Here is a 25,999-nt window from a genome sequence, read left to right on the forward strand (position 1 = left end):
TGTGCTGAAAATTCTTGATAAAGGCTTTTTTGTTTTGTTTTAAACAGCATGTACATGTACAATATTAGTGTTGTACTATCAAAAAGTTGAGCTTCATAAGTAAAATAGAAAAGAAACTAATCAAGTCAAGCCATTTTTAAATAAAAAAAAAAAAATACAAGCACAGGGCTGCAGCTTTTTTAGTCACACGCGTACATTTAAAAAAAAATAAACACGTTTAACAATGTGCAGGAAGTGTTACTTGTAACACTTGTTTTGCATTTGATAGCAAGACAAAACTAAAACCATGTAGATGTACAATAGTGTTGCATTGTCAAAATGTTAAACTGCAATACTGTAAAATAAGATTCAAAATTCTTCAAATAAATAAATGCATACATACAAGCACCAAACCAAACCTGGAATACAAAAATATGGCTTCAGCCTTTTTTTGCATGTATGTGTACAATATTGCTATTTAAAAAAAAAAAAAAGCCTTTAACACAACCATTTTCTGCACATCGTTCAATAAATTGCTACCATTTTGATGATTTATTGGAAAAAGGGTGAAGCCATATTTGTGTATTGCAGGTTTGGTGCATGTATGTATACATTTATTTATTTATATATTTATTTATTTGAAGTGTTTTGAATCTTATTTTACAATTTTCAAATATATGGAATGCAAAAACTGGGCTGCAGCTTTTTAAAATCACATACACACATGGATAGAAAATGAATTCATTTAGCAACGTGCACAAAGTGCTTTTGTGTGCGTGTTTTTTTCTGTCTTTCTTTGAACAGCAAAAGACAATAAAGAGCATTTATGTGTACAATATTAGTGCTGCACTGTCAAAAATAAACTTCATAAGTGAAATAGTTGAGAACCAAAGTCAAAACCATTTTTAAATAAATGTAATACAAATACCTAGAACATAAAAACAGGTCTGTAGCTTTTTTTTCTCAGTAAAATTCATATAACAATGTACAGAACACTATTAAAATGTGCTTATATTATTTGCTTTTAAAGAGCAAATGACAGAATTAAAACAATGTAACAGTATGTTACACAGAGGTAACAAAGTTGAACTTAACGTGAATTTTACAGATTCACAACCATTCTGAAATCCTTGGGGGGGGGGCAGCACCAACCCATCATTAAAAACGACAGCTAGACTTCTTATAGAAAGACTGTTATCACCTGTAAACTCTTTGTGTTTTTGTTCATGCACTACTCATTTTTCTTTAAGAGTAGTGCATGATTTGGGACACAGGGCTCCATGTGTCTGTTTGTGCTCATTACCTCTCTCCATGTGCCAGTTTGAGCTGTTCAGTTCAAGTACATTTTTTTGGAAAAAAGCTCATACTTTCCATGGATTTTCAAAGTTGTTCAGTTCATACAGGAATTTCAGCAGTCTTGGAGGAATGTGATTATGTTTTGTTCCTTTCATCTCAGCCTTTGGCCCTCGTCCAGGATTTATTCCCAGGAAAACCCTGAAAGAAATCAACACTCATTTAGCTTCACAAGTAATGAAATGAATGAAACTGAAATAGAGTAACATGCAGACAAGGTTTAGATTTTTTAAAGGGAAAGTTACTTTTTTTTTTTTTTTTATAAATATTTGCTCACTTGGACAAGTAGACTAATTAACTTAAATGGGATAAAAAAAAAAGGAAGCATCAATATGCGCAAATGATTTTGATATTACATTCAGTGTAAACAGCAAACATTATTTAGTGCAGTTCTAAGTTTATAGTGCAAATGTGAGAGACTTTTTATTAGCGATAGAATAACGACACTGACATTAAACCTGACATATGACTGCAGATACTGAATCAGAACAGCACTCTTTACTTAAACTGCCTCTAACAGAAGTGTCAACAGCTATCTTGGATGTCTTTCAAAATAAAAGACTTGATTGTAATGTTGAGTACTGATTAAATTATCAATTGCCATGCTTAATAATGCTTAAGATTTAACCCTGGGAAAAGCAAGATTCAGTATTTTTCAATTTAAAAACAGCAACAAAACAGTATTCACTACACTCAACATTTCATAATGTGTGGCTTACCTTTGGATAAATTCCAGGGAAAGTGCCATCTCTTTGGGGTATTTAATGTTTAAAACATAAAACAAAGAGGAAGATGTAGTTCAGTGCCACAATGGGGGAGATGATGTGATCATTGACGATTTCCTGATCCACAGCAATCTTGAATCGTCCATCACCTTAAACAAATAGCATCCAGGTATTTAAAAAAAAAAAACATTGAAAGACCACTACAAACATAGTTTAAGTCCTCTGTATGCAGCTTACACACTCAAAGTCCAGATGTTTAAACAAATTGAATGAAGGATATATTTTTCTGCCAATATCGAACATAAATGATTAATTAAAAACAATAATATACAACAGAATACAAACCCATGATAAGAAAGCAGGGGGTGCTTGGGATGCTTCGTCTCTTCCTTAAAGGCTGGTGGTGATGTACCAGGAAACTTCACTCCTTTGTATTCCCCAGTTTTTGTCACTGCATCATAAACACAACTCATGTATGGGCCCATTTCTGCTTTTAGGGCAGTCATGTTCCAGAAGCATTTTTCAGTGCTCTCGATAGCTTGACAGATAGTGGTTGTGTCTTTCTGGAACTCTTTGCTTAACTCTGTGAGCTGGTCCAGTGTGTCACACATGAAGTGTAGGAACAAGACATTGTTGATGTTATGCAAGTAATTTGATACTTGCTTTGCCCGTCCCACAACTGTTGATGATGGTTTTGGTTTCCTTTCCACACTCAGCAGGTCTTGAAAATGGGCCACAAAGATGTGGTACCTGTCACATAAAATCTACAAAAACAAACAACAACAACAAAAGAAATTAAGGTCCATGTGCCTGAACTCATTTCCATTAAAATTTGATAGACGTTGCTGAGAAGGGTTCATCGCTCACCTTTGTTGCACGATGCACATATGGCAGCCATTGAGCTCCATGCAGGTTAGATGGCTTAAGTACCTTCTCCTCCAGAGCCTCAGCGATAAGGCGGAGCTCTCTGAGGGCTTTGGGGGAGTAGTGGTTCTGATCATAGATCTGCCTCAAGGTGGTCTGAAGTTTTTCCATGTTGCAGTCTTCTTTAATTGCTTTCAAAACACCAAGCTCCAAGCGATGAGCAACACAGTGTATTGCTATAAGGTGAGGGATGTCCTTCAAAAGTTGGGCTGACACACCATTCCTGCATCCTACATTGACAGCTGCTCCATCACTGCCAAATCCAACCAGCTTGTGCCTCCAGTCAAAAATATCTGCTTCTTCAAAAGCTTTGTAAGAAAACAGGAAAAAGAGACTATTTTTCTAAATAAGTGGAAAAAAAGATCCAGCCTGGTTATAGAGGCAGTTACTGTAAGTTAAAATGGCACCCATACAACATTACCCATGTAAATGGCATGCAGAATTCCAGCAGTGGTTCCCTGTTTTACTTGAATGGAGAGAAAAGACATTTACTGGCCCTTCTTCACCCAGAAAGCAGACATAGATGAGCTCATTTTCAATTGTGCCTGCATCAGTTGCCCCATCAATCATAGAAAATAGAAAATACTTGGTCTTCTTTAAAGTCTCCATTAGTTTTTCCCTCTCCATGTCATATATGATGCCTATGAAGCTGTTAAAAGAACAAATAAATTCTATTTTTTTTCCTTTGACTGAAAAAAAAAAAAAATAGCAGTTTACAGTTGTGGGTGATGTAGGCAATACATACCGAGCACACGCTTTGTCAGAATCATAGCAGTCTGGAAGTTTTCCACCTGTTTTTTGGATGAGCCCATGAAGAGAGGGGAACAAAGGTAGCTCCTCCTTTGCAATGAAGTAGGCTGTGTACATCACATTCTTCATTTTTTCAAACAAAGCCTGCTCCATTTTTTGCACTCCTTGAACAACAGCTGGCACTGGTGCATTAGGTTCTTTTACCCTCTGTGCAGTACTACAGTGCTGGTGGTGTTTGCTTTTGTCATGGGCCAGAAGTGTATCATGCCTGAAGGCATCTGTCCCCTTGACTAATGAAGATGAGCTGTAATAGAGTAATACTTTTCACTTTCCTATCCTCCTCTCAAACTCTCCACCTCATTTGGCAGGGGAGTGTAAAAACAACATACACAAATACAAAAGTGACTACCCATGAGTCCTTCTGATTACACACACACAATGATGTATCTTTAAAGATTTTACAGTATACAGTTAATAAAAGCCCATTCTCTGCAGTACTGAGTCCTCGCCTCATCCCTTCTCCCCACAACCCTGACAAGAACTGTATGCTTTATACAATAGGATGAACAGGTTTGATTTAGACTCTTATTCACATTTGCATAGATCAGTGAGCATAAACAGAAGCTCAACCGTACTTGCATGACTTGGGTTTGGAACGACATGAGGGTGAGTAAATGATGATAGAATTAAAATTTTGGGTGAACTATTCCTTCAAGGATTCAAATAGGTGCTTACCTTCTGCAGGTTGCAACTACCTGGTGGTAAAAATCATGTGTACAGTAAACAAACCATTTAAACTTCAGTTAACTATCATAATGACCAAATCTTGTATGTATTTTTATCCACTATGTATTTTTATTTTATAAACTAAATGAAATGCCCTTTTTAGATTATTTTATTATAATACCAATTAAACATTTAAAAATATTCATTAATCTCAATTTTTTTGCATATTTATTTATATGAAGTGAAATATTTTTAGACAGGGCTATAAAGAACATGAATACAAAGCATAATGTTACATTCAGTTGTTACAGAAAAAAAAATGTTTTCTTTCCTAAACAACCATAAGTAGTAGTGTGGTCGGATGACCAGCACCAGCACACAATCACAGACACTCCAACTCAAATAGACATGCTTTTTTTTAGCATTTATAGGAAGACATAAACTGTTGAAAATAAATGAATGAAATGCCTTTATTTAGCAATATTCGTATGCCGTTACATTTAATGATTATTATTATTAGTGTATTTTTTATTACAGTGTACAGAAAATTACAACCCGAATTCCGGAAATGTTGGGATGTTTTTTAAATTTGAATAAAATTAAAACTAAAAGACTTTCAAATCACATGAGCCAGTATTTAATTAACAATAGAAGATTAATTAAACAGAACAAATGTTTATACGGAGAAATTTAAAAAATGTATTCACTAAATAAGCTCATTTCAAATTCGATGCCTGCTACAGGTCTCAAAAAATTTGTCCGGGGGCAACAAAGGCTGAAAAAGCAATAACTTTGAAAAGATTCAGCTGGGAGAACATCTAGCAACTAATTAAGTTAATTGACATCAGGTCTGTAACATGATTAGCTATAAAAGGGATGTCTTAGAGAGGCAGAGTCTCTCAGAAGTAAAGATGGGCAGAGGCTCTCCAATCTGTGAAAGAGTGCGTAAAAAGATTGTGGAATACTTTAAAAACAACGTTCCTCAAATTCAAATTGCAAAGGCTTTGCAAATCTCATCATCTACAGTGCATAACATCATCAAAAGTTTCAGAGAAACTGGAGAAATCAAGGGATAAGGCCGAAGACCTTTGTTGGATGCCCGTGGTCTTCGGGCCCTCAGTCAACACTGCATCACTCATCAGCATGATTCTATCATTGACATTACTAAATAGGCCCAGGAATATTTCCAGAAACCACTGTCGGTAAACACAATCCGCCGTGCCATCTGTAGATGCCAACTAAAGCTCTATCATGCAAAAAAGAAGCCATATGTGAACATGGTCCAGAAGCGCCGTCGTGCCCTGTGGGCCAAGGTTCATTTAAAGTGGACTGTTTCAAAGTGGAAAAGTGTTCCATGGTCAGACGAGTCCAAATTTGACATTCTTGTTGGAAATCATGGATGCTGTGTCCTCCAGCCTAACGAAGAGGGAGACCTTCCAGCGTGTTTTCAACGTTCAGTTCAAAAGCCAGCATCTCTGATGGTATGGGGGTGCATAAGTGCATACGGAATGGGCAGCTTGCATGTTTTGAAAGACACTATGAATGCTGAAAGGTATATAAAGGTTTTAGAGCAACATATGCTCCCCTCCAGATGACTTGTATAGTGACAGCAGGACAGTGCAAAACCACATAGTGCAGCTATTACAACAGCATGTCTTCGTAGTAGAAGAGTCCGGGTGCTGAATTGGCCTGCCTGCAGTCTTTCACCTGTAGAGAACATTTGGCACATCATTAAACGAAAAGTACGTCAAAGATGACCACAAACTCTTCAGCAGCTGGAAACCTATATCAGGCAAGAATGGGACCAAATTCCAAAACCAAAACTCCAGAAACTCATAACCTCGGTACCCAGACGTCTTCAAACTGTTTTGAAATGAAGAGGAGATGCTACACCATGGTAAACATGGCCCCGTCCCAACTATTTTGAGACCTGTAGCAGGCATCAATTTTGAAATGAGCTAATTTTGTGCATAAAATTTTAAAAATTTCTCAGTCTAAACATTTATGTTATCTATGTTCTATTGTGAATAAAATATTGGCTCATGTGATTTGAAATTCTTTTCATTTTATTCAAATTTAAAAAATGTCCCAACATTTCCGAAATTTGGGTTGTAATGTATGGTAGTTTACTAATAAATCTATACATTATGTTTGATGTTTTTTTTTTTGTTTTTTTTTTTATAAATTAGTATCCAAAATTACAGTTTAAATGTAAAAGTAGACATAAAACTAATAAAATTATTACCTTAATTTTTTTTTTTTGTTTTTTAGAAAATTTGTCATTTATTGTTCTATTACGTTAATTGTTTTCCCTTTCAATAGGCCCTATATTTAATTGCAACAAATGGCACTCCAGAGCTACAAAATCCTGAGCGGCTATCCTCAGTGTTTCGAGACTTCCTGAACTGCTGTCTGGAGATGGATGTGGACCGGAGGGGGTCGGCTAAAGAATTGTTGCAGGTAACAAACTAAGTTTCAGACATCTGTATTACTGTAAATTCCAGTAATTATAAATTGAACTCATATTTCATGACATATGTGACCTGGCAGAATGAGTCACAATGAGCAAATTAGTTATTTTTATTTTTCAATATTTCATTAAAAGACCTTCAAAATGATGTATGATTTGTTAGAATCGGACGGAAAATGACTGAGCTACACCTGTTTTAATTCGATGGAGTCAGCAAAATAAATTCAGGGTGTATTCACACCTGTCTTGTTTGGTTCGATTGAATCGAACTCAAGTTCATTTCTCCCCTTGGCGTGGATCTTTTGGGCAGGTGTGAATACAGCGATAGCACTCTGGTGTGGACCAAACAACCGTACCGAGACCCAGCTGAAGAGGTTCCAAACGAACTCCGGTACGGTTGAATGGATGAACCAATGAATGGATGTCCTTAGCACACGTGTGGTTTTGTTTACAATATCTGTTTCCCTGCAAAATGGCAGGTTGAAAGCGAACCACACCAAACAAAAAAAACCAACAACATTGTATTTGGTCTGGACCAAAGCAAGTGAACTAGCAGACTTTCCTGTTGTGAATACAACCTTTACCTGATTTGAAGGTTTCAAAGCAAAATCACCTAGCAACATTACATCTTTTCCCCCACTTCTTTTCTTAATCATTACTAGATTAATAATCACAATATACCAATTTTTTTATTTGATCTTTGTTATTATACAAAAAAAACGATGCAAAAAAGAACAAATATAAGATATATACAAATGTATAGTGTATTACTTTTTTTCATTTTACATCTAAACATAAGCATTCAAGCAAGAAAAAAAAATAAAATGTAAAAATCTCTGTTCGTTACAAATAAATTATTAAAACTGCAAAAGCAGTTCAATCAAGAGCAGAGAGTGATTCCATCTTTTCTTTTATCGTTTGATTAACATTAATGTGACGACCTTTATAAAGACATGGTGTAATGCATGGATCTAATATAATGTTACACATCGAATGTTTTTCCCCAACAGTTCCCCAAACATTCATTTAAGATATAACAGATTATGTTTGCATAAGAGAATTAGATGAGAATTTGCATTAAGAATTAGAATCCGACAGGAACAGCTGGAGGTTCTATGCTACATTTATGCATTGTACAGTACTTCACATTGCTCAATATTATCGCATTAATAGATTATAGAAATACTTGTTCCTATAACCCTATTATGTACAGTAGAACTTCAGCTCACAAGCTGAAAACATCAAAAATATATGCCAAAGTGCTAATATAAGATATTTTGAATTTGAGCAGGTTTGACTATTTAGCATTGTTTGTTTTGTGTTGCTTTCCACTGATTCCAACAAATGCAAAGTTTGTTGGACAATTTGTTGTCCAACACACAATTTGTTATGTGCGAACATATATTAACTTATATTAAAAGTGATGTGGCGTGGCCAAGTATGGTTACCCATACTTGGAATTTGTGCTCTGCATTTAACTCATCCTAAGTGCACACACACACGCACACAGCAGTGGGCAGGCATTTATGCTGCGGCACCCGGAGAGCAGTTGGGGGTTCGGTGCCTTGCTCAAGGGCATCTCAGTCGTGGCATTGAAGGTGGAAGAGAGCGCTGTACATTCACTCCCCCCACCTACAATTCCTGCCGGACATGAGACTCGAACTGGCAACCTTTGGGTTACGAGTCCGACTCTCTAACCATTAGGCCACGACTCCCCCATATTATTTACATATTATGTATAAAATCGTATTAGTTAACCTTAGTTAATGCACTAACATTAACAATGAGCAATAGCTACATTTGTTACAGACATTATTATTCTTTGTTAAAAATATACAGCTGTTAGTTAATGTTAGCACAAGTCATTAAATAAAGCTACAACTTTTGATTTTTAATAATGTGGTATTAATCGTAAGTGTATTGATTTCTTGTCTCATTGTTTAGCACAGTTGTCGTTGCTAGGAAACGCTTGTTTTGTTTGCTGTGCTGAGACTTGCTGAAGTTGCGTTGGGTCTCATACTCTATCGCATACCTTTTCAGTGTCATGCGCTTGCTTAGCCCTTTGTTGTGATAAACAGTAAAGTGTGTTCAGCTGAATTCAATTTCCATTTTGTCAAACGGGTATGAAAATGGTTTGTATACCGTGGCAGCCCTCGTGTGAAGACCGAAGAGTGTAAAAATCATCGACTCTACAGTGCGACTCCACCGGGCAGGGACACCAGCAAGGGATTTAAGTATCGCTTTTGATTCATTCTCTTTTCTAATCCTGGCTTCACTTCTGTTTCAGTTTTTAATGACCTTACTATGTGTTTCCATATCCCTACTATTACTACCACTCGCAAACCACGCATCACAAAGCGCAATCCTAACAACCTGCGCACTTTGCCTATGTCTTGCTTTTCTATTGGTCTCTGGAATTGTCAGTCTGCAGTTAAAAAAGCATATTTCATTACATTTATTTCTAGTCATTCAAGACTAAACCTCATGGCCTTGACAGAGACGTGGATCAAACCAGAGGACACTGCTACTCCTGCAGCACTCTCCAATAATTTCTAATTTTCCCACACACCCCGTCTGACTGGAAGAGGTGGTGGTACTGGTCTGCTTATCTCTAATGATTGGAAATTTATTCCTTTACCTTCTCTGGGTATTAACAGCTCCTTTGAATCACGTTCAGTCACTATTACTCACCCTTTTAAAATCCATTTTGTAGTTGTTTATCGACCCCCAGGATCACAAGGTGACTTCTGTGAATTAGATGTGCTGCTCTCAACCTTTTCTGAGGATGGTACTCCCCTAGTTATGCTTGGAGACTTCAACTCATGACACCTCAGGCTGCAGACTTCCACACTCTGCTTGCCTCTTTTTATCTCAAGACAGTGTTATCTACGGCTACGGCTACTCACAAATCAGGCAACCAACTGGACCATATTTACACGCGACATTGCTCCACTGATCATGTACTGGTTACTCCACTGCACACCTTGGATCACTTCCACCTCACTCTGAACCTCAACATGATTCCTGACACAACACATACACGTCAACTTTCGACGTAAACTATGCTCACTCTCACCCTCCCTGCTATCTGCTATGGTTTCATCTTTGCTTTCTCCCCTTAAACAGTTAGCATCTTTTGATGCTAACATTGCTACTGATACTTTCTGCTCCACTCTTATATCATGTTTAGACACCGTCTTCTGCGCCTTGGCTGTCTGATGTTCTCCGCGATCATCATTCTAAGCTCAGGGCTGCTGAAAGGGAGTGGCGCAAATAAAAAAAATCCTACTGACCTTAATGTATATCAGTCACTCCTCTCTTCCTTCTCTGCTAATGTCTCCACTGCTAAAAGGACATACTATCATAACAAAATTAACAATTCGTCTAACTCTTGCATGCTCTTTAAAACATTTTCCTCGCTTCTTTGTCCTCCTCCCCCTCCTTCATCAACTCTAACAGCTGATGACTTTGCCACGTTCTTCATTAATAAAATTAATACCATTAGTGCATTTTCCTCACCACAATCTGTTAAGCACATCTTACCAGCAAACATACACTCGTTCACATCCTTCTCTTCACTCTCTGAGGCAGAAGTCTCCAAACTCATCCTTTCTAATCATCCTACTACTTGTCCGCTTGATCCTATTCCATCTCATCTCCTTCAAGCCATTTCTCCTGCAGTTGTACCTGCACTCACTCACATCAACACATCCCTTCACACTGGTGTTTTTCCCTCAGCATTTAGACAGGCTCTACTTAAAGGGGACCTATTATGCCCCTTTTTACAAGATGTAAAATAAGTCTCTGATGTCCCCAGAGCGTATATGTGAAGTTTTAGCTCAAAATACCTGACAGATGCATTTTTATAGCTTGTTAAAATTGCCACTTTTAGGGTATGAGCCAAAATGCGCTGAATTTGAGTATGTTGCTTTAAATACAAATTAACTGTTGCTCCTGGAGAAGAGGGCAAAGCTTCAAGAGCTCAAGCTCTGGCATTAGTAGTGCTAGCCTTTGCAAATAAACATTCCACTATTAGTACAATCCTGTTATCTTTACAGAAAATGTACTCGGTTTCAAAGTCAGTCATCTGATTATACTGTGCATAATAAATTCACGTTTATGAATTACACAAACGGGGAGCACGGCGGGATAAAAATAACAACATAGCTGGTCTCAATGCTATCACAAACTTTATAAGTACCACTTATGATTATGACCTCGACAACTTCAAGCAATCGACTCACAATGTTTTCAATTGCAACTTTTAACTATCGCATTCCTATTCACAATCATTCTGGTAACACTTGAAGGCAGCATCAGTGAAAACAGGCAGAGGCAATTATAGCTTTAGCAATTAACCTTACAGAGTGCCAAGAAGCTCTTTCAGAAAGGCAATTTGGAAAACAAACGCATGATACTTGCTTTGTCTGGAGCTGACATTTGCGCACGAAGCGTTGATATTGATTCCTAAACATTTAGGGGACATTACCGATTTGTTCCGGGATATATACCTCCAGTCGCATTAAAATTCAAGGCACGTTCCCTCCTGGTGGAATGACCTGCCCAACTCAATCCGAGCAGCTGAATCCTTAGCCACCTTCAGGAACAGGCTAAAAACACATCTCTTCCATCTTTATTTGACCCTCTAACTCTAGCTTTCTCTATTCTAACTGTTCTTAAAAAAAAAAAAAAAAACCTAACACTAGCTTTTCTAATGTTTATGTATTCTATATATTTGTTTTCTTTTTATTTATTATGCAGTTAACAAAAGCAAAAAAGGCCTCTAACACTAGCTTCCTCTATTCTTTTTCTATTCTATCGGTTTTCTTTTTATTTATTATATCATTAAAAAAAAAACTTGCTACATGTACTACGTTAAGCTAACCGAGACTTGTTATAGCCAAGGGCGTAGTTTTGGTTTGAACATTGGGGAACTTGAAGTGGACCCTGCGGGTCATGCTCCCTCTTAAGGTTTATGTATTTGTTTGTTTGCTTAAATGTTTATTTTTGTAAAATGGTATTTTGTGCTATCCACCACACCTGCAAAGTTGGTTGATTGCGTAACTGCAATAAAGTAATAGGCTAGTTAACAATTACTTGTTTACATAGGATATATAATGTATTTTATATTATTTAGACACATATTATTTAGACAGAATGTTCTAATTCAACACACCATAGGAAGTCAATCTAACTTAACATTTTCTTATATTGATAGTTTATTTCTTACTTCTTAACAGTTCATCAGGCTCTTAATGATTTAATCTAGGCCATCTTTGGAATATCCGAAGGCCAGGTTTTTCCATCACCCATGTAGCGTCTGCGTAAGCTCATTGATGGTTGATTACACTTGATTTTACTGACCTGGCCTCACCATTTACATTTATATGGGTGCTAAATTGCCAATGGTTTTTCCCAACTATCAGAAAGATGCTAAGCAGGTCACCGCTCAGGTCTCCCTATCAAACTTCAAACACATTCTGAAGAGGAGTGAATGACCCCCTGTGCCAGGCACCAACGGCCTGACTAGACCAGTGGTCTCCACAATTTCAAATACACATCACACACACATAAAGACATTTGCTTTATTTAGGCCATAATTAAGCAGTTATAAATGTATCTGGTATATGCATGTGTTGTATGTATATTCCCCTATTATATTAACCTAGTTACAAACCTTTACTTGTATTAGTTAGACTCTAAACGCCTATATTCAAGTGTATGAGTGTATCTCAGCTTTTTTTTTTTTTTTTTTTCTCCTTTATTTTTATTTCAAGGACAAATGCTATTATTTGTACAGAGACTGCATTTTTACATTCTTAAACCCTCCCCAACCAACCCAGAACATACTGCCTAATATTAATAATGATATTGATTAGAATACAACAGAAATGGATGTGCAATAGTTGAATAAAACTGGAAAAATAAATGAAGTTACAGAAAGTTAAAGTAAAATAAAATGAATAAATACATACATACATACATACATGAATAGATAAATTAAACTGGATACCATAATCAGGAATACTACAATGTCAAGGAAGTACCTTTATAGCAGTGAAATATGATAACAAGGGTTGCCAGACATAAGAGAATTTATGGGAACCTCTAATTGAATATTTAATCTTTTCTAGATGTAGGTATAACATCAGATCCCAAAGCCATTGCGATGCTTTAGGTGAATTTGTAGATTTCCAATGTAATAAAATTTGTCTGCGAGCCAATAAGGATGCAAAGGCAATGATATTTAGTTGTCTTTGAGTCAAATTTGACTCATTACCTGGAACACCGAATATTGCAACTTCTGCACATGGCTTCAGCTGTGCTCCACACACTTTGGAAAGTGTATCAAATATGGTTGACCAGTAAGCAGTAAGTGTGGGGCATGCCCAAAACAAGTCAAGTCTGCTTCACCCATATGACACCTAATACAGGTCTTGTCAAAAGTAGAATTAAAGGAGGCAATCCGTGTTCTGCTTAAGTGCATACGGTGCAATACTTTAAACTGTATTAAACTCAATCTGGCACAAGTAGTACTACCGTTTACTCTATAGAGGGCATTCCTCCAAAAATCCTCTAAAAATTGCATACTGAGCTCGCTCTCCCACCTGCTTCTAATCTTGTCTGTTCTTGCACTTTTTAAAGACATTAGAATTGTATATATTCTTGAAACAAGACCTTGCAGATGGGAGGGTACTTCTAACAGAGAATCCACAGGAGACTTAGAAGGGATGTTTGGAAATGATGAGCTTTGGGCATTAACGAAATGACGTATCTGAAAATAACGAAAAAGGTCAACCGAATTAAGAGTGAATTTGGAACGCAAATCATTAAAACTTGCAAAAATACCATCGAAATAAAGATCACTGAAATGAGAAATGCCCTTATCTTGCCACTGTTTAAATGCAGAGTCTAGTTTTGCTGGGAGGAATGCATGATTATTGCATATTGGACTCTGAGACAAGAATGCTTGTCTTAACTTCAAATGCTGACGTAGTTGAGTCCATATTTTAAGAGTGAAATGAACAACTGGATTTGCTGTATATTTAACTATTTTAATAGGTAAGCTAGATGTTACAAGAGCTTGTAAAGATGTTGCTGTGCAGGATTTAGATTCTGTTTCAAACCATTCAGTGCCCTCTGATGAGCGCATCCAGTAAATTATCTTTTGGACATTAGCCGCCCAATAATAGTATAGAAAGTTAGGGAGAGCTAAACCTCCATCATTTCTGTTTTTCTGAAGAAACTCTTTACTAATTCTTGGGATTTTCCCATCCCAGATAAAATTGGAGATAAGTTTATCCAATGTATTGAAAAAGGCTTTAGAAAGAAAGATAGGGAGGCACTGAAATAAATATAAGAATCTTGGAAGAACTGTCATTTTAACACAGTTCACTCTGCCAACCAAAGACAAATGGAGAGGCCTCCGTTTTTGAAAATCAGATTTGAGTTTAGTCAATAGAAAGGTGAAGTTATTTTCATATAGTCCTTTAAAGTTCTGAGTGATATTAATGCCCAAATATTTAAACTTAGATCTTGCCATGCAGAAGGGAAACATGGAGTCAGGCATATGTCTGGCAAGTGAGTTAACAGGCATGCATTCACTTTTGGAAATGTTCAGCTTATAGCCAGAAAAAGTCCCAAAATTGTGCAAAACTTCAATAATGTCATTGATACATGATAAAGGATCTGAGATGTAAAGGAGCAGGTCATCAGCATATAATGAGAGCTTATGTTCAACACCCCACCTAACTATGCCATGGAAAGAGGATATAGATTTTAATGCTAGAGATAATGGCTCAATTGCAATTGTAAACAAAAGAGGACTTAAAGGGCACCCTTGCCGAGTGCCCCTTAACAAAGGAAAATTTTTTGACCTCCATTTATTAGTAACCACTGAAGCAACCGGACAAGTATAAAGCAGACGAACCCACTTTATAAATTCGGGACCGAAACCAAACCTACCCATAGCAAAAAAAAGATAGTCCCACTCCACCCGATCAAATGCCTTTTCGGCATCTAGTGACGCTACAATTTCAGGGGTATCTTGGGATGAGGGAGTGTAAAGAACATTTAAGAGGCGACGGATGTTAGAGAATATGTGCCGACCTTTTATAAAACCCGTCTGGTTAACTGAGATGATATTAACTAAAGGAGACTCTAATCGAATTGCCAATAATTTAGCTAAAATTTTGATATCCGCATTTAACAGAGAAATTGGTCGATATGAGTTGCACTTTGTTGGATCTTTCTGGGGCTTCAGTAAAAGGGTAATCAGTGCTTCAGTAAGGGACTTTGGCAAAGTTCCTTGAGATAAAGAATATTCAAACATACTAAGAAGAAGTGGGGATAATTTAACTGAGAACTTCTTATAGAATTCAATCGGAAAGCCATCGGGCCCAGGGGTTTTGCCACTCTGCAGGGCTGATATGGCCTCAGATATTTCTTGCAACTGAAGGGGATGATCTAAGTCTTTTTTATGCTCCAAAGAAATAGTGGGGACATTTATTTTATCAAAGAACTCTACCAGTTTAGATTGATCCTTAGATGTTTCTGAAGTGTAAAGGTTAGAATAAAAGCTCATAAAAATATTATTAATTGTAAGGGGGTCAATCGTTAAGTCCCCTGCATCATTTTCAATTTCGGAAATATGTTGTGCTGATGACCTGGATTTAAGCTGATGGGCTAAGTATCGGCTAGCCTTATCACCATGTTCATAAAAAAAACCTTGACACCGAAGAATAAGCTGTTCTGCATGATTTGATGAAATTAAATTATATTGGGTCTGAAGAACAATCCTCTCCTTATAGAGCTCTGGTGTAGGAGAGATAGAGTATTGACTATCAATTTTGGATATTGCATCGATCAAATGCTGCCTTTTCCTTTCCCTCTCTATATTAATAAAAGCAGTATATGATATAATGTCTCCCCTAAGCACCACTTTTAGAGTCTCCCAAAGAAGAGAAGGGGAGATATGCTCTGTTGAATTCAATTCTAAGAAGTTGTCAATTGAGGAAGACACGTGTTTGCAAAATGATTCATCAGACAACAGCGATGAATTTAATTGCCATGTATAGCTTGTAAAATTAGATGGAAAGGAGAGATCTAGTAATAAGGGAGCATGATCAGACTCTACAATAGCAGAATATTCTACTCCCTTTACAGAGGGAAGGAGACTTTTGTCTATAAAAAAATTGTCAATTCTAGAATAACAATGGTGTACATGGGAAAAATAAGAAAAGGCTTTACTGTGAGGGTTGAAAATTCTCCAGGGGTCTGTGCAACCTGTCTGGCTTAAAAATGCTGAAATATCGCATGCCATTTTGGAAGGGACTTGTGGTTTTGGGTTTGAGCGATCCAAATTTGGGTTCATTACACAGTTAAGGTCGCCGCCTAAAATCAGATAATATGAATTAAAGCTAGGTAAAGATGCAATCAGTTTATTTATAAAATTCCTATCATCCCAATTGGGTCCATAAATGTTCACCAGCAAGACCTGGGTTTGAAACAGCCTACCTGACACCATAATATAACGACCCTGAGGATCAGCAATAACATTAGAAGCAGAGAACTGAATTTTTTTATGTATTAATATTGCCGTTCCTCTTGCCTTTGCATTAAATTTAGAATGGTAAATGTGCCCAACACATGGTTTCTTCAACCTAAGATGGTCTGAATTGAGTAAATGTGTCTCCTGAAGGAAAATTATATCGGAATTAAGACGTTTAAGATGAGAAAAAATTCTGGACCTCTTTATAGGACCATTAAGACCTTTAACATTCCATGACGTAAACCTAATGAATGGCTTTCCTGTCATTCCTCTGTTTGATACAACAGACATAGTACAGTATAGAAGGATGAATACTGCACCTGTGGTATATGTAAATCTGGTATCCAGCTGAGTTTCTCAATATCTCTGGCAATGAATGAAAAACAGCCCAAAAACAAATTGAGTATCCAGAAGAAAAAATAAATAAATTAATTGTAGTCACTAAGGCAGTAAACCAAGCCATGAACATTACAACACCCTTTCCTATGTTTACCTCCCCAACTGAGGTAAGCTGCAGGACTCCACTATTCCCATTGCACTCCTAGCTGCCCATTAACTACTTAACTGTTGAGCTCCCGACATCCTATCTCTTATACATCACAACAATTTGTAAATACTGCATTCAGACAGGCAATCAGAAAAACAGAATTATATATATATATATTAAAAAAATTAGAATAGAATAATAACAATAAGAATAAGAATAATAAAATAATAAAAATAAAATCTGGAGGGTCAATTATGGTCCATCTTTCAGTGTTTTATTGCAGTACCTTTCCAACGACGTAAACCGTCATGATGACTAATCCCTCCGCTGGTATTTTAACGGTACCCTCACAAACAAGGATGTGAACCGTCGCAGTAGAAAAGAAGAAAAAATAATAATTCTTATAGTAGATGCACCTTTAAATTCGTTGTTCAGAAACAGTTTGAGTTTACCGGGAATTACTCCCCGGCAGCAGCAGTCACGTTGATCCGACATTCAAAGAAGGCTTCGGCTTCGGGTGCTGACTCGAAGGTGAGGGTCTCCCCTTCGTGAGTGAATCGCAAACGGGCAGGATAGAGGAATCTGAAACGAATCCCTTTTTAATAGAGCATCGTTTTGATGTTTTTGAAGGTGGCTCGCTTCTTGGAGAGTGCCACGCTTAGGTCAGGATAGAATCTGAGAGTCTTCCCTCGATACTGCAGTTCGTGTTGCCTGGCCCAGCGCAAAGCTCGTTCCTTCTCCTGGTATCGATGAAAACAAACGATAATGGGTCTTGGAGGTTGACCATCCCTGGGTTTAGGTGCCAATGCACGATGCGCTCTTTCCAGCTCTGGTGGTTTCTCAAACACCTGAACCCCCATGACGTCTTTCAGCAAATCCGAAGTGAACTTGACCATGTCCGTTCCAATTTCGCTGTCTTCGGCAACATTTATAATCCGAAGGTTCGCCCTACGTGAACGATTTTCAAAGTCATCCAGACGGTCTAACAGTGCTTCGTTGTTAGCTTTTAACGCAGCAATGTCTGCCTCAGCTTTACTGAGAGCTTCGAAGTTTTCCCCAGCAGTTGTTTCAACGGTTGCCAGACGTTTACCAAACGCATCCACAGTCTCTTGAAACGATTCTATGGAAAGTTGTATTGGTGCAAGGGAAGACTTGATTAACGCGCTCATGTCCTCTTTAAGATGTTCGCGCTGTTTTTCCAGCTCCGTAGTCAGCATACTTAAAGAGAATTCCTCGTTATCCGCTGAAGCAGCCGTCGCCATTTTCGCTAGCTTGCTACTTATCGAAGTTCTCTTTGGATCTGGATCAGTTTTCGTTTTATAGTGAGGCATTTTTGACGCCAAACCTGTATTACCGTCCACTACTGCTTGTCTGATCTGTTATGAGTAACAATTACTGTTGTTTGAATTGAAGTTGTCGGGAGACTCACACATACACGTCCGCCATCTACATTGCTCAAACCGGAAGTCGTATCTCAGCTTTAATATCTTCCATAGGTTACTTTTTTGGTATCAAAATTATCTTCTTTTTATTCCTCGTACAATGATGTATGTGATCATGAAATGCATCATACAATTTTTAATATGCTTTGAAATAAAACTGCACCAACTCTCCAGACTGGCAATAAAAATGCAAATGGGCCATAAACGGAGACAAAGAAAGTTTCTCCCGCCAAAAATTCATGCCTCTGTTTGGCCACTCCACCCAAAAAGTGGGTGCGGCTACAAACTATCAAAAGTTCAGAACTCTGACTAATCGGTGCTCAAAAACTCTTCTTCTTGAGACGGACACGCTCCAAACTCTCTTTTTGAGTTTAACCTTCTGGCAGTTTTAGCTTCAAGTTACTTTGTGGACTTGCTGTGGACCTTCCTATTTTCAGAAGAACCAGATGAAAATCTTCAGCTCACTCCTAAAGAAATCACCAAGAACCTCGTCTACCACATCAAGACTCTCATTGCTCATTTACAACTGTTTAGATGCAACGTGAACTCACTCTTTTGATTGGATGGTTTAAAGCCACCTCCAGTACTGTATTTTTTTTAACAGCCTCTATTTGTCTAATATTTAGTCACTGTTAATTGTTAAAGTAAACTGCAGTTCATAATATTAAAATTGTTCTATAAAGACGAAGAAATCTCTTTACAGTACATATTTAATAATATCAAATCACCTATGGGAACGAAGAAAACTTCCTTCATTGCAATAAAGACTGATTTGAGCGATGCTCCTCTTTTATCATCTTTTAACGTAGCCTAAAATGTGGAAACTGAAAACTATTTGCACTTTATTAAAACTGTTTTTAGTTTTATTGTGTTGGTTAGCTATGTTTTGTTCCTTTGTCCAGTGGCAGTTTTACAGTCTCTGACAGGCATGTGCAGAGGGGAGTGTGGTGGGTGCTTGAGCACCTGCCCCTTTTCCCCTTGATGCCCAAAGTGCCCTTATGTCAAGGTAATTTTTTTATTTTTATTTTTTTTTTGTAATTAAACGCCCTTTTGTGAAGGTCTGCCCAATCTAACTATTAGTAAAATTTATTAATAATAGTTTAGCCATAAATTAAATGATCCACATGATGACCTTTCACCTGACGATCTCATCTGGGACGATCCCTCACGTTCAGACACCTTTAGGATGCCTTCAATAATGTCTGCAGCTCTCAGCGGAGCGGTGTGCTTGTAAACTTATATTATTGAATTATTATTATTTTATGAGAACGGCGTGAAGAGATCATGCACAGCTGTTGTTTATATTGCTGTGTGTAGCCTGTAGAAGCACGGTTAGCTGCAGCAAGGGACTACAATATTTTTGTTCAGTGTTTTCCTAATGACAATTTTATGATTGGTTTATAAAGGCTACTACGAACACACTTTTCCCATTTTTATCACAGAATAATTCAGGAAATATATTTTATAGTTTCTATACTAAATGATATGTCAATCAGTACTGCACTTTTCATATAGTATATTACCTGAAGATAACTTAAAAACACACATAAACCATATATTTTCGCAATCGTGTGTTTTTTGTCTTCATGTCTCATCAGTAAAAACGTTTCTGCTTTTTATTCAGCTCAGCTACAGCGATAGCCGTGTGAGTTTATCCATATTAGGGATTTCCTGCACGTGAAAAGTGTCTGCGGGAGTGCGCCCTCTGACTTCAAGTATGAATGAAACATACACTGCAGGAGAGCATTCAGCTATCCTGACTTTCATATCTCCTCATTTTGGATACGAATAAAACATCAGGTCATGTCTCTTTTATTTTAAATCTAGATTTAAATCTAGAAACCTCTATGTGAAAAAACCTGCTTGAGCTCGAATAAAGTGCGGGGGACGAATTTACATTTTATTAAAATGAATATTAAATATAAAAAAATGCAGCTAACGTAGTTCTACACACAGCAATAAAAACAAAGGTGCTTGTTCTCTTTCGTTCTTGCTGTTTAATTGGGAAAAGTTTAAAGCGCGTCGAGGTGTCTTGTCTTTTTTGTTATCTGACTAAAAACTATTCACACTTTGAACTATTATTATTACAGTATTTATTTAAAAAACGTAGAGTGCCTTAAAAATAATTATCACAACACTGGTAAAACAGGCTTATACTGATTTTCTCATCCTCCGACTTATACCTATCAATCCTGTTTTTATAATCATTATCATTCAAAAAATGAATAAATTCAGAACAGGATTAGAATAGAATTCTATTTTAAATAAGACAGGAATATTTTTTTCTACAACACCAGTCGTGTTTACAACAGCAAAACCACCATACCCTGTAAACTCAATAACAACAACAATAATAATAATATCATTCCAGAGTAATTAAGAGGTGAAAAAAATATTTAACAATTAAACTTAAAATGGTCTTTTCTGTTCTGTGTTTCTTTTTCAAACCTGCGTCATGGCATTTGCTGCTGTATCAATACAGAAGCATCCATTTTGATACACATATCAGCAAGGAGCACAGCATTATTAAAAGCCATGTTCCATGTGCCCCTTTTATACTTTGAGCACCTGCCCCTCCAAAGGTCTCTGCACGCCCCTGGTCTCTAAGGCTGTAAAAGCATCAACAAGCTGAAAAAATTAAAACCCTTTTTTTTTATTATTATTATTATTATTAAAAAAAAAAATGTAGGTAATGTAATCTTGTTCAAAGAGATTTCATAAAATTGGTATCGAAAAAAGTATTTTTCAGGAACTGGAATTGAAGTCAAGGTTTTTCTCAAATTTGCATAATGCAGAATATGAATGAAAATTAGAGGCAGGATTTATTGCGTGATCAGCCTAATAAGACAATCATAGCGCGATGGAGGCATTGCTTACACTCACATGACTTTTCCCCATTCATTCTCAATTACTCCCCACCAAACCCATAGCACACTTTAATGTTGTACTGAGTGGTTCAGCCTTCCTTTTGCCTCCTTTGAGAAAATTTTTCTTATACAGATTGTAAAGCCTTTCTTTGACAAGCAATGCTACAAAAACTACATGCTATGTGTGTTGGAGCAGGGATGGAACTAAACTCTGCAGAGTTTGACACCCCTGCTCTAACCCCTCTACCAAAGCGATATAATCTGAACCATGAGTGTTCTGAAAACCTGTAGCAGAGATCAAACACATAGAACCTGTGGGTAATAGTGCAGGTGAACGGGCTATCACTTTTGCAAAACACTGATACACTTGGACACATTGTCCAGGTGACATTACATTAAAAGATCCAGACAAAATTTAATTGCAATTTTTTATCATGTTCATGCCCACCAAACCTGGAACAATTTTTCTCTTTGATTCTGTTAGAGGGTCTGTTGGATCTTTTACCACAGTGTGGCAAAACCTTATCCAGAATTTTAACATCAAGTTCCAAATAGCCCAAGTACTGTATAGAAAGACCGTTCGCTGCTTTTAGAGACAGCCACCAATATTCTTTTAGAACATCCTCCCCTTTACACTCAAAATGTTCCCTAAAAACTCTCAGTAATGATGGTGACCATAGAGCCTGTATCTATCATAGATGGAACACATACTACCCCCATGTACACATCCATAACTGGAGTAGGTCCTGTAAGTGCATGGAATACTTTTTCCCATGAAATGGTGAAATCAACTGAACCCAACTGTTTCCCTCCTGTAGTTTGGTTCTTAACTACAGAGAGAGTTTGTCTCCTTGTTGCACATTAGTTTGAACAGCTGCCTCCCCCAGCCAACTCAGATGATGCTACTTGACAGCCATTATCACTAACAATATAATAATATGAATATGTCCTACTCCCTGACATTTAAAACAAATAGGTCTTCCTGTTGAATCATACCTGGGTTCCTGTCTTGGCCTACGCCCTCGTCTCCCTTCAGAAATTGAAGTCATGCTATTGTGCAAGCCCCTCTAATTTCTCCTCCTGCTTCCTCATTGCATCTCTAAGTTCAAGAAGAAAAGAATCAGGGTAAACAGGATTATCTGTAGTAGTTATACCAGAGCATTTGAAGTCGTGGCCTAATGGTTAGTGAGTCAGCCTTGTAATCCAAAGGTTGCGGGTCTCCGGCCGGCAGGAATTGTAGGTGGGGGGAGTGAATGTCCAGCACTCTCTCCACCCTCAATACCACGACTGAGGTGCCCTTGAGCAAGGCACCGAACCCCCAACTGCATAAATGGCTGCCCACTGCTCCGGGTGTATGTTCACGGTGTGTGTGTGTTCACTGCTGTGTGTGTGCACGTTGGATGGGTTAAATGCAGAGCACGAATTCCGAGTATGGGTCACCATACTTGGCTGAATGTCACTTCACTTCACTTCACTTCACTTCAGCATTTAGCTGCTGCACCTTCTGGTGCTAAACTGTAGCTCTATCAGGCACATTACCTTCTTCCCAAAACAGCATAGCTTCTCTCCGCAAGGCTGAGAATTTAATATTTGGGTCTTGTCTAATTAATCATTTTAATTCTCTATGAAGTGAAGGGTCTCTTACATTCTCTGAAAACTGATTTCTTATTGTCTGCTCCCCACACTCCTCCATTACAATGATTTATATCCCCTGCCAAAGTCAAGTCACCTTTATTTATATAGCGCTTTGAACAATACAGATTGTGTCAAAGCACTTAACAGTATCAAATTGGAGGATAGAGTGTCAATAATGTATAATAATAAGATTAAACACTCAATTTTCAGTTAAAGGCATTTCATTATTGAATTCTGAGATGTCATTGTCTAGCTCAGTTTAGTTTGAATAGTATCCGTGAAATCAAATTGACGATAATCGCTAGAAATTAAGTGTCCCCAACTGAGCATGCCAGAGTGGCAAGGAGCCAAAACTCCCTCTGTGACAGAGTGGAGAAAAAAACCTTGGGAGAAACCAGGCTCAGTCGGGGGCCAGTTCACCTCTGGCCAGGATATTATTGTTTTTTTATTGTTTACTTATTGTTTTAATTAAAATTTTGGTCCCACTTTATATTAGGTGGCCTTAACTACTATGTACTTACATTTAAATTAATCATTTGATACAATGCACTTATTATGTACATACATGTTTTTACATTGTATATATATTTTTTAAAATACCTATATGTAGTTACATCAGTAATTAATTTCTGTAATTACATTTATAATTACACTGTTGACCTATCCCTTACACTTTAACTCACCCTTAAACCTACCCATACCACCAAACCTGTCCATAATCTTACCCGTATCCCACCTGAATAGCAGCAGAAGTGTTTTACAATAAAATATGACCACAATAAGTACATTGTACTTATGTTTTGATGTAAGTACATAGTAGTTAAGGCCACCTAATATAAAGTGTGACCAAAATTTTAAATGTATAAATGTATTATTTCTATTTTTATATTGTTGAAATTTCTAACAATAACAGTATTATATAGTTAGGTATTTTATTATATTTTTAGTTATTTTGTTTTATTTTTAGTTTTATTGTATTTTTAGTCAAGGTCTTCACTGGGGATATGTCCCCGGGGCTCATCCAGGTGTCCGGCCTCCACCGACGATCATCTCCCGGCGCCGATCCACCATCTGATCAGGACACGGACTGAGAAACAGAATAAGAAAGAAACAGACAAATATTAGCGTAGATGGTATTCTTCTTACGATGTAACGAGTACATTGTGTGTTATGAGGAGTGTTCCTGGTTCCGGTTAACCTAATTAATGCAGCCTAACAATCCTTTAACGGATTTGAACTATAGAAATGCAATAGTGTATTATGTGTAAACCAGGTTAAAGAGATGGGTCTTTTAATCTAGATTTAAACTGATAGAGTGTGTCTGCTTCCCGAACAGTGTTTGTTAGACTGTTCCAGAGTTTGGGCGCTAAATAGGAAAATGATCTCCCGCCCGTAGTTGATTTTGATATTCTAGGTATTATCAAATGGCCAGAGTTTTGAGATCTTAGCGGTCGTGAAGGACTATTATGCGATAAGAGCTCACTCAAATACTGAGGTACCAAACTATTCAGGGCCTTATAGATAATTAGCAAAATCTTAAAATGAATACGATGTTTAATAGGGAGCCAGTGCAGTGTTGACAGAACCGGGCTAATATGGTTATACTTCCTGGTTCTAGTAAGAACTCTAGCTGCTGCATTTTGAACAAGCTGGAGTTTGTTTATTAAATGTGCATGAATTAATGTTTCTGCATTTGACATTGAGAGCATAGGTCATAATTTAGATATATTTTTAAGATGAAAAAATGCTGATCTAGGTTAATACATGCAAAAGTTTTGGTCCAATAATTAACACCTCTGGTTTTTTTTTCAGAATTTAGCAGTAAGAAATTGCTAGTCATCCAGTTTTTGATATCAACTATACATTTAGTTAGTTACTATACATGTTAGTTTTGCAAATTGGCAAGTTTCATCAGGTCGCGAAGAAATAGAGCTGGGTATCATCAGCAGAACAGTGAAAGCTAACAGCAAGTTTCCTAATGATATCTCCCAAGGGTAACATGTAAAGCGTGAAAAGTAAGGGGCCAAGTACTGAGCCTTCTGGTACTCCATACTGCACTTGTGATTGATATGATACCTCTTCATTAAAAGAGCATAATAGGACCCCTTTAAGATATAATTAACATAATCATATGTACTTTATATTCAGGTAATATAGGTCCTATAATTATATCACCTAGAACAAAATGCAAATGCATAATATAACTTATAATATAACACATGCATATTATACCAAATTATAATAAGGACAGTCTACCCAGACTCTAAATAATTTATAAGGGCAGTCTGGAAATGTGAAGAAGGTTGTAATGGTTGCAATACTCTCTTTGAATGATGATACACTGGGCAACTTTTTGAGCAATGGGAAATGTTGCTGTCAACGGGCAACCAGGTGAGACACTGGGCCCACGACGATCTTAAATATCCAGAAAGAAATTTGTTTGTTACCCATTCTCAATGGAAAAGTGCCCAAGCAACATTGCTCAAAAAAAGTTGCCTGGCAAAATTGCTCAAAACGTTGCCCTGTGTATCATCAGCCTTTGAATTGTAAGATTGCAGGACCTAAAAGTTTAAAAGAATACATAAATCAAAATGGACATAAAAATGAAAGGTTTCTAAATGTATTCTTTTTTCTTTTTACAGCACTCGTTCCTGAAACTTGCTAAGCCCCTTTCCAGCTTGACTCCGCTGATTGTAGCTGCCAAGGAAGCAATCAAGAATAGCAGCCGCTAAGATGTTCCCTCCATCCACACACACAAGCATACACACACACACAGAGAGAGTGCAAGTACAGTGTGTCTATGTGTGATAGCACAATTACACAATATCTTAATCTGGACACAAACACTAACAAAAGCACACACTTGCACATGCACTTGCCCTTATAAAGGTGACTGACAGATATTCAAGGCCTTTGGGATGGGATTTGCCCTGGTCCCTGCCCTCAAACACATTTTGATATATGGAACTGCTGCACTAGTCCATCAGTATGTGTCCACCTCTACACATCTGGAAAGGAGAAAGGAAAAACTGAAAAACAACTCCTGTGTTCCTTCTGGAATCAAAGATGATGTGTATTACAGTAGACCTCA

The 25,999-nt window shown here is 37.3% G+C and overlaps 1 protein-coding gene across 1 annotated transcript in view; it reads left to right on the forward strand.

Annotated features, from left to right (window-relative positions):
* The window catches only part of LOC306870862 (serine/threonine-protein kinase PAK 3), a gene marked incomplete at its 3' end in the record, with an annotated part of 285,953 nt that extends 260,313 nt beyond the window's left edge, over nucleotides 1-25,640 (forward strand). Inside the window, exons 14-15 of the mRNA XM_079418334.1 lie at nucleotides 6,780-6,917; nucleotides 25,551-25,640. Of these exons, the coding sequence (XP_079274460.1) occupies nucleotides 6,780-6,917; nucleotides 25,551-25,640 (228 nt within the window). The remainder of the gene's footprint in view (nucleotides 1-6,779; nucleotides 6,918-25,550) is intronic.
* Nucleotides 25,641-25,999: the final 359 nt, after the last annotated feature.

This window comes from Barbus barbus (genome assembly GCF_936440315.1).
Source record: "Barbus barbus genome assembly, chromosome: 6".
Classification (NCBI taxonomy): Eukaryota; Metazoa; Chordata; class Actinopteri; order Cypriniformes; family Cyprinidae; genus Barbus; species Barbus barbus.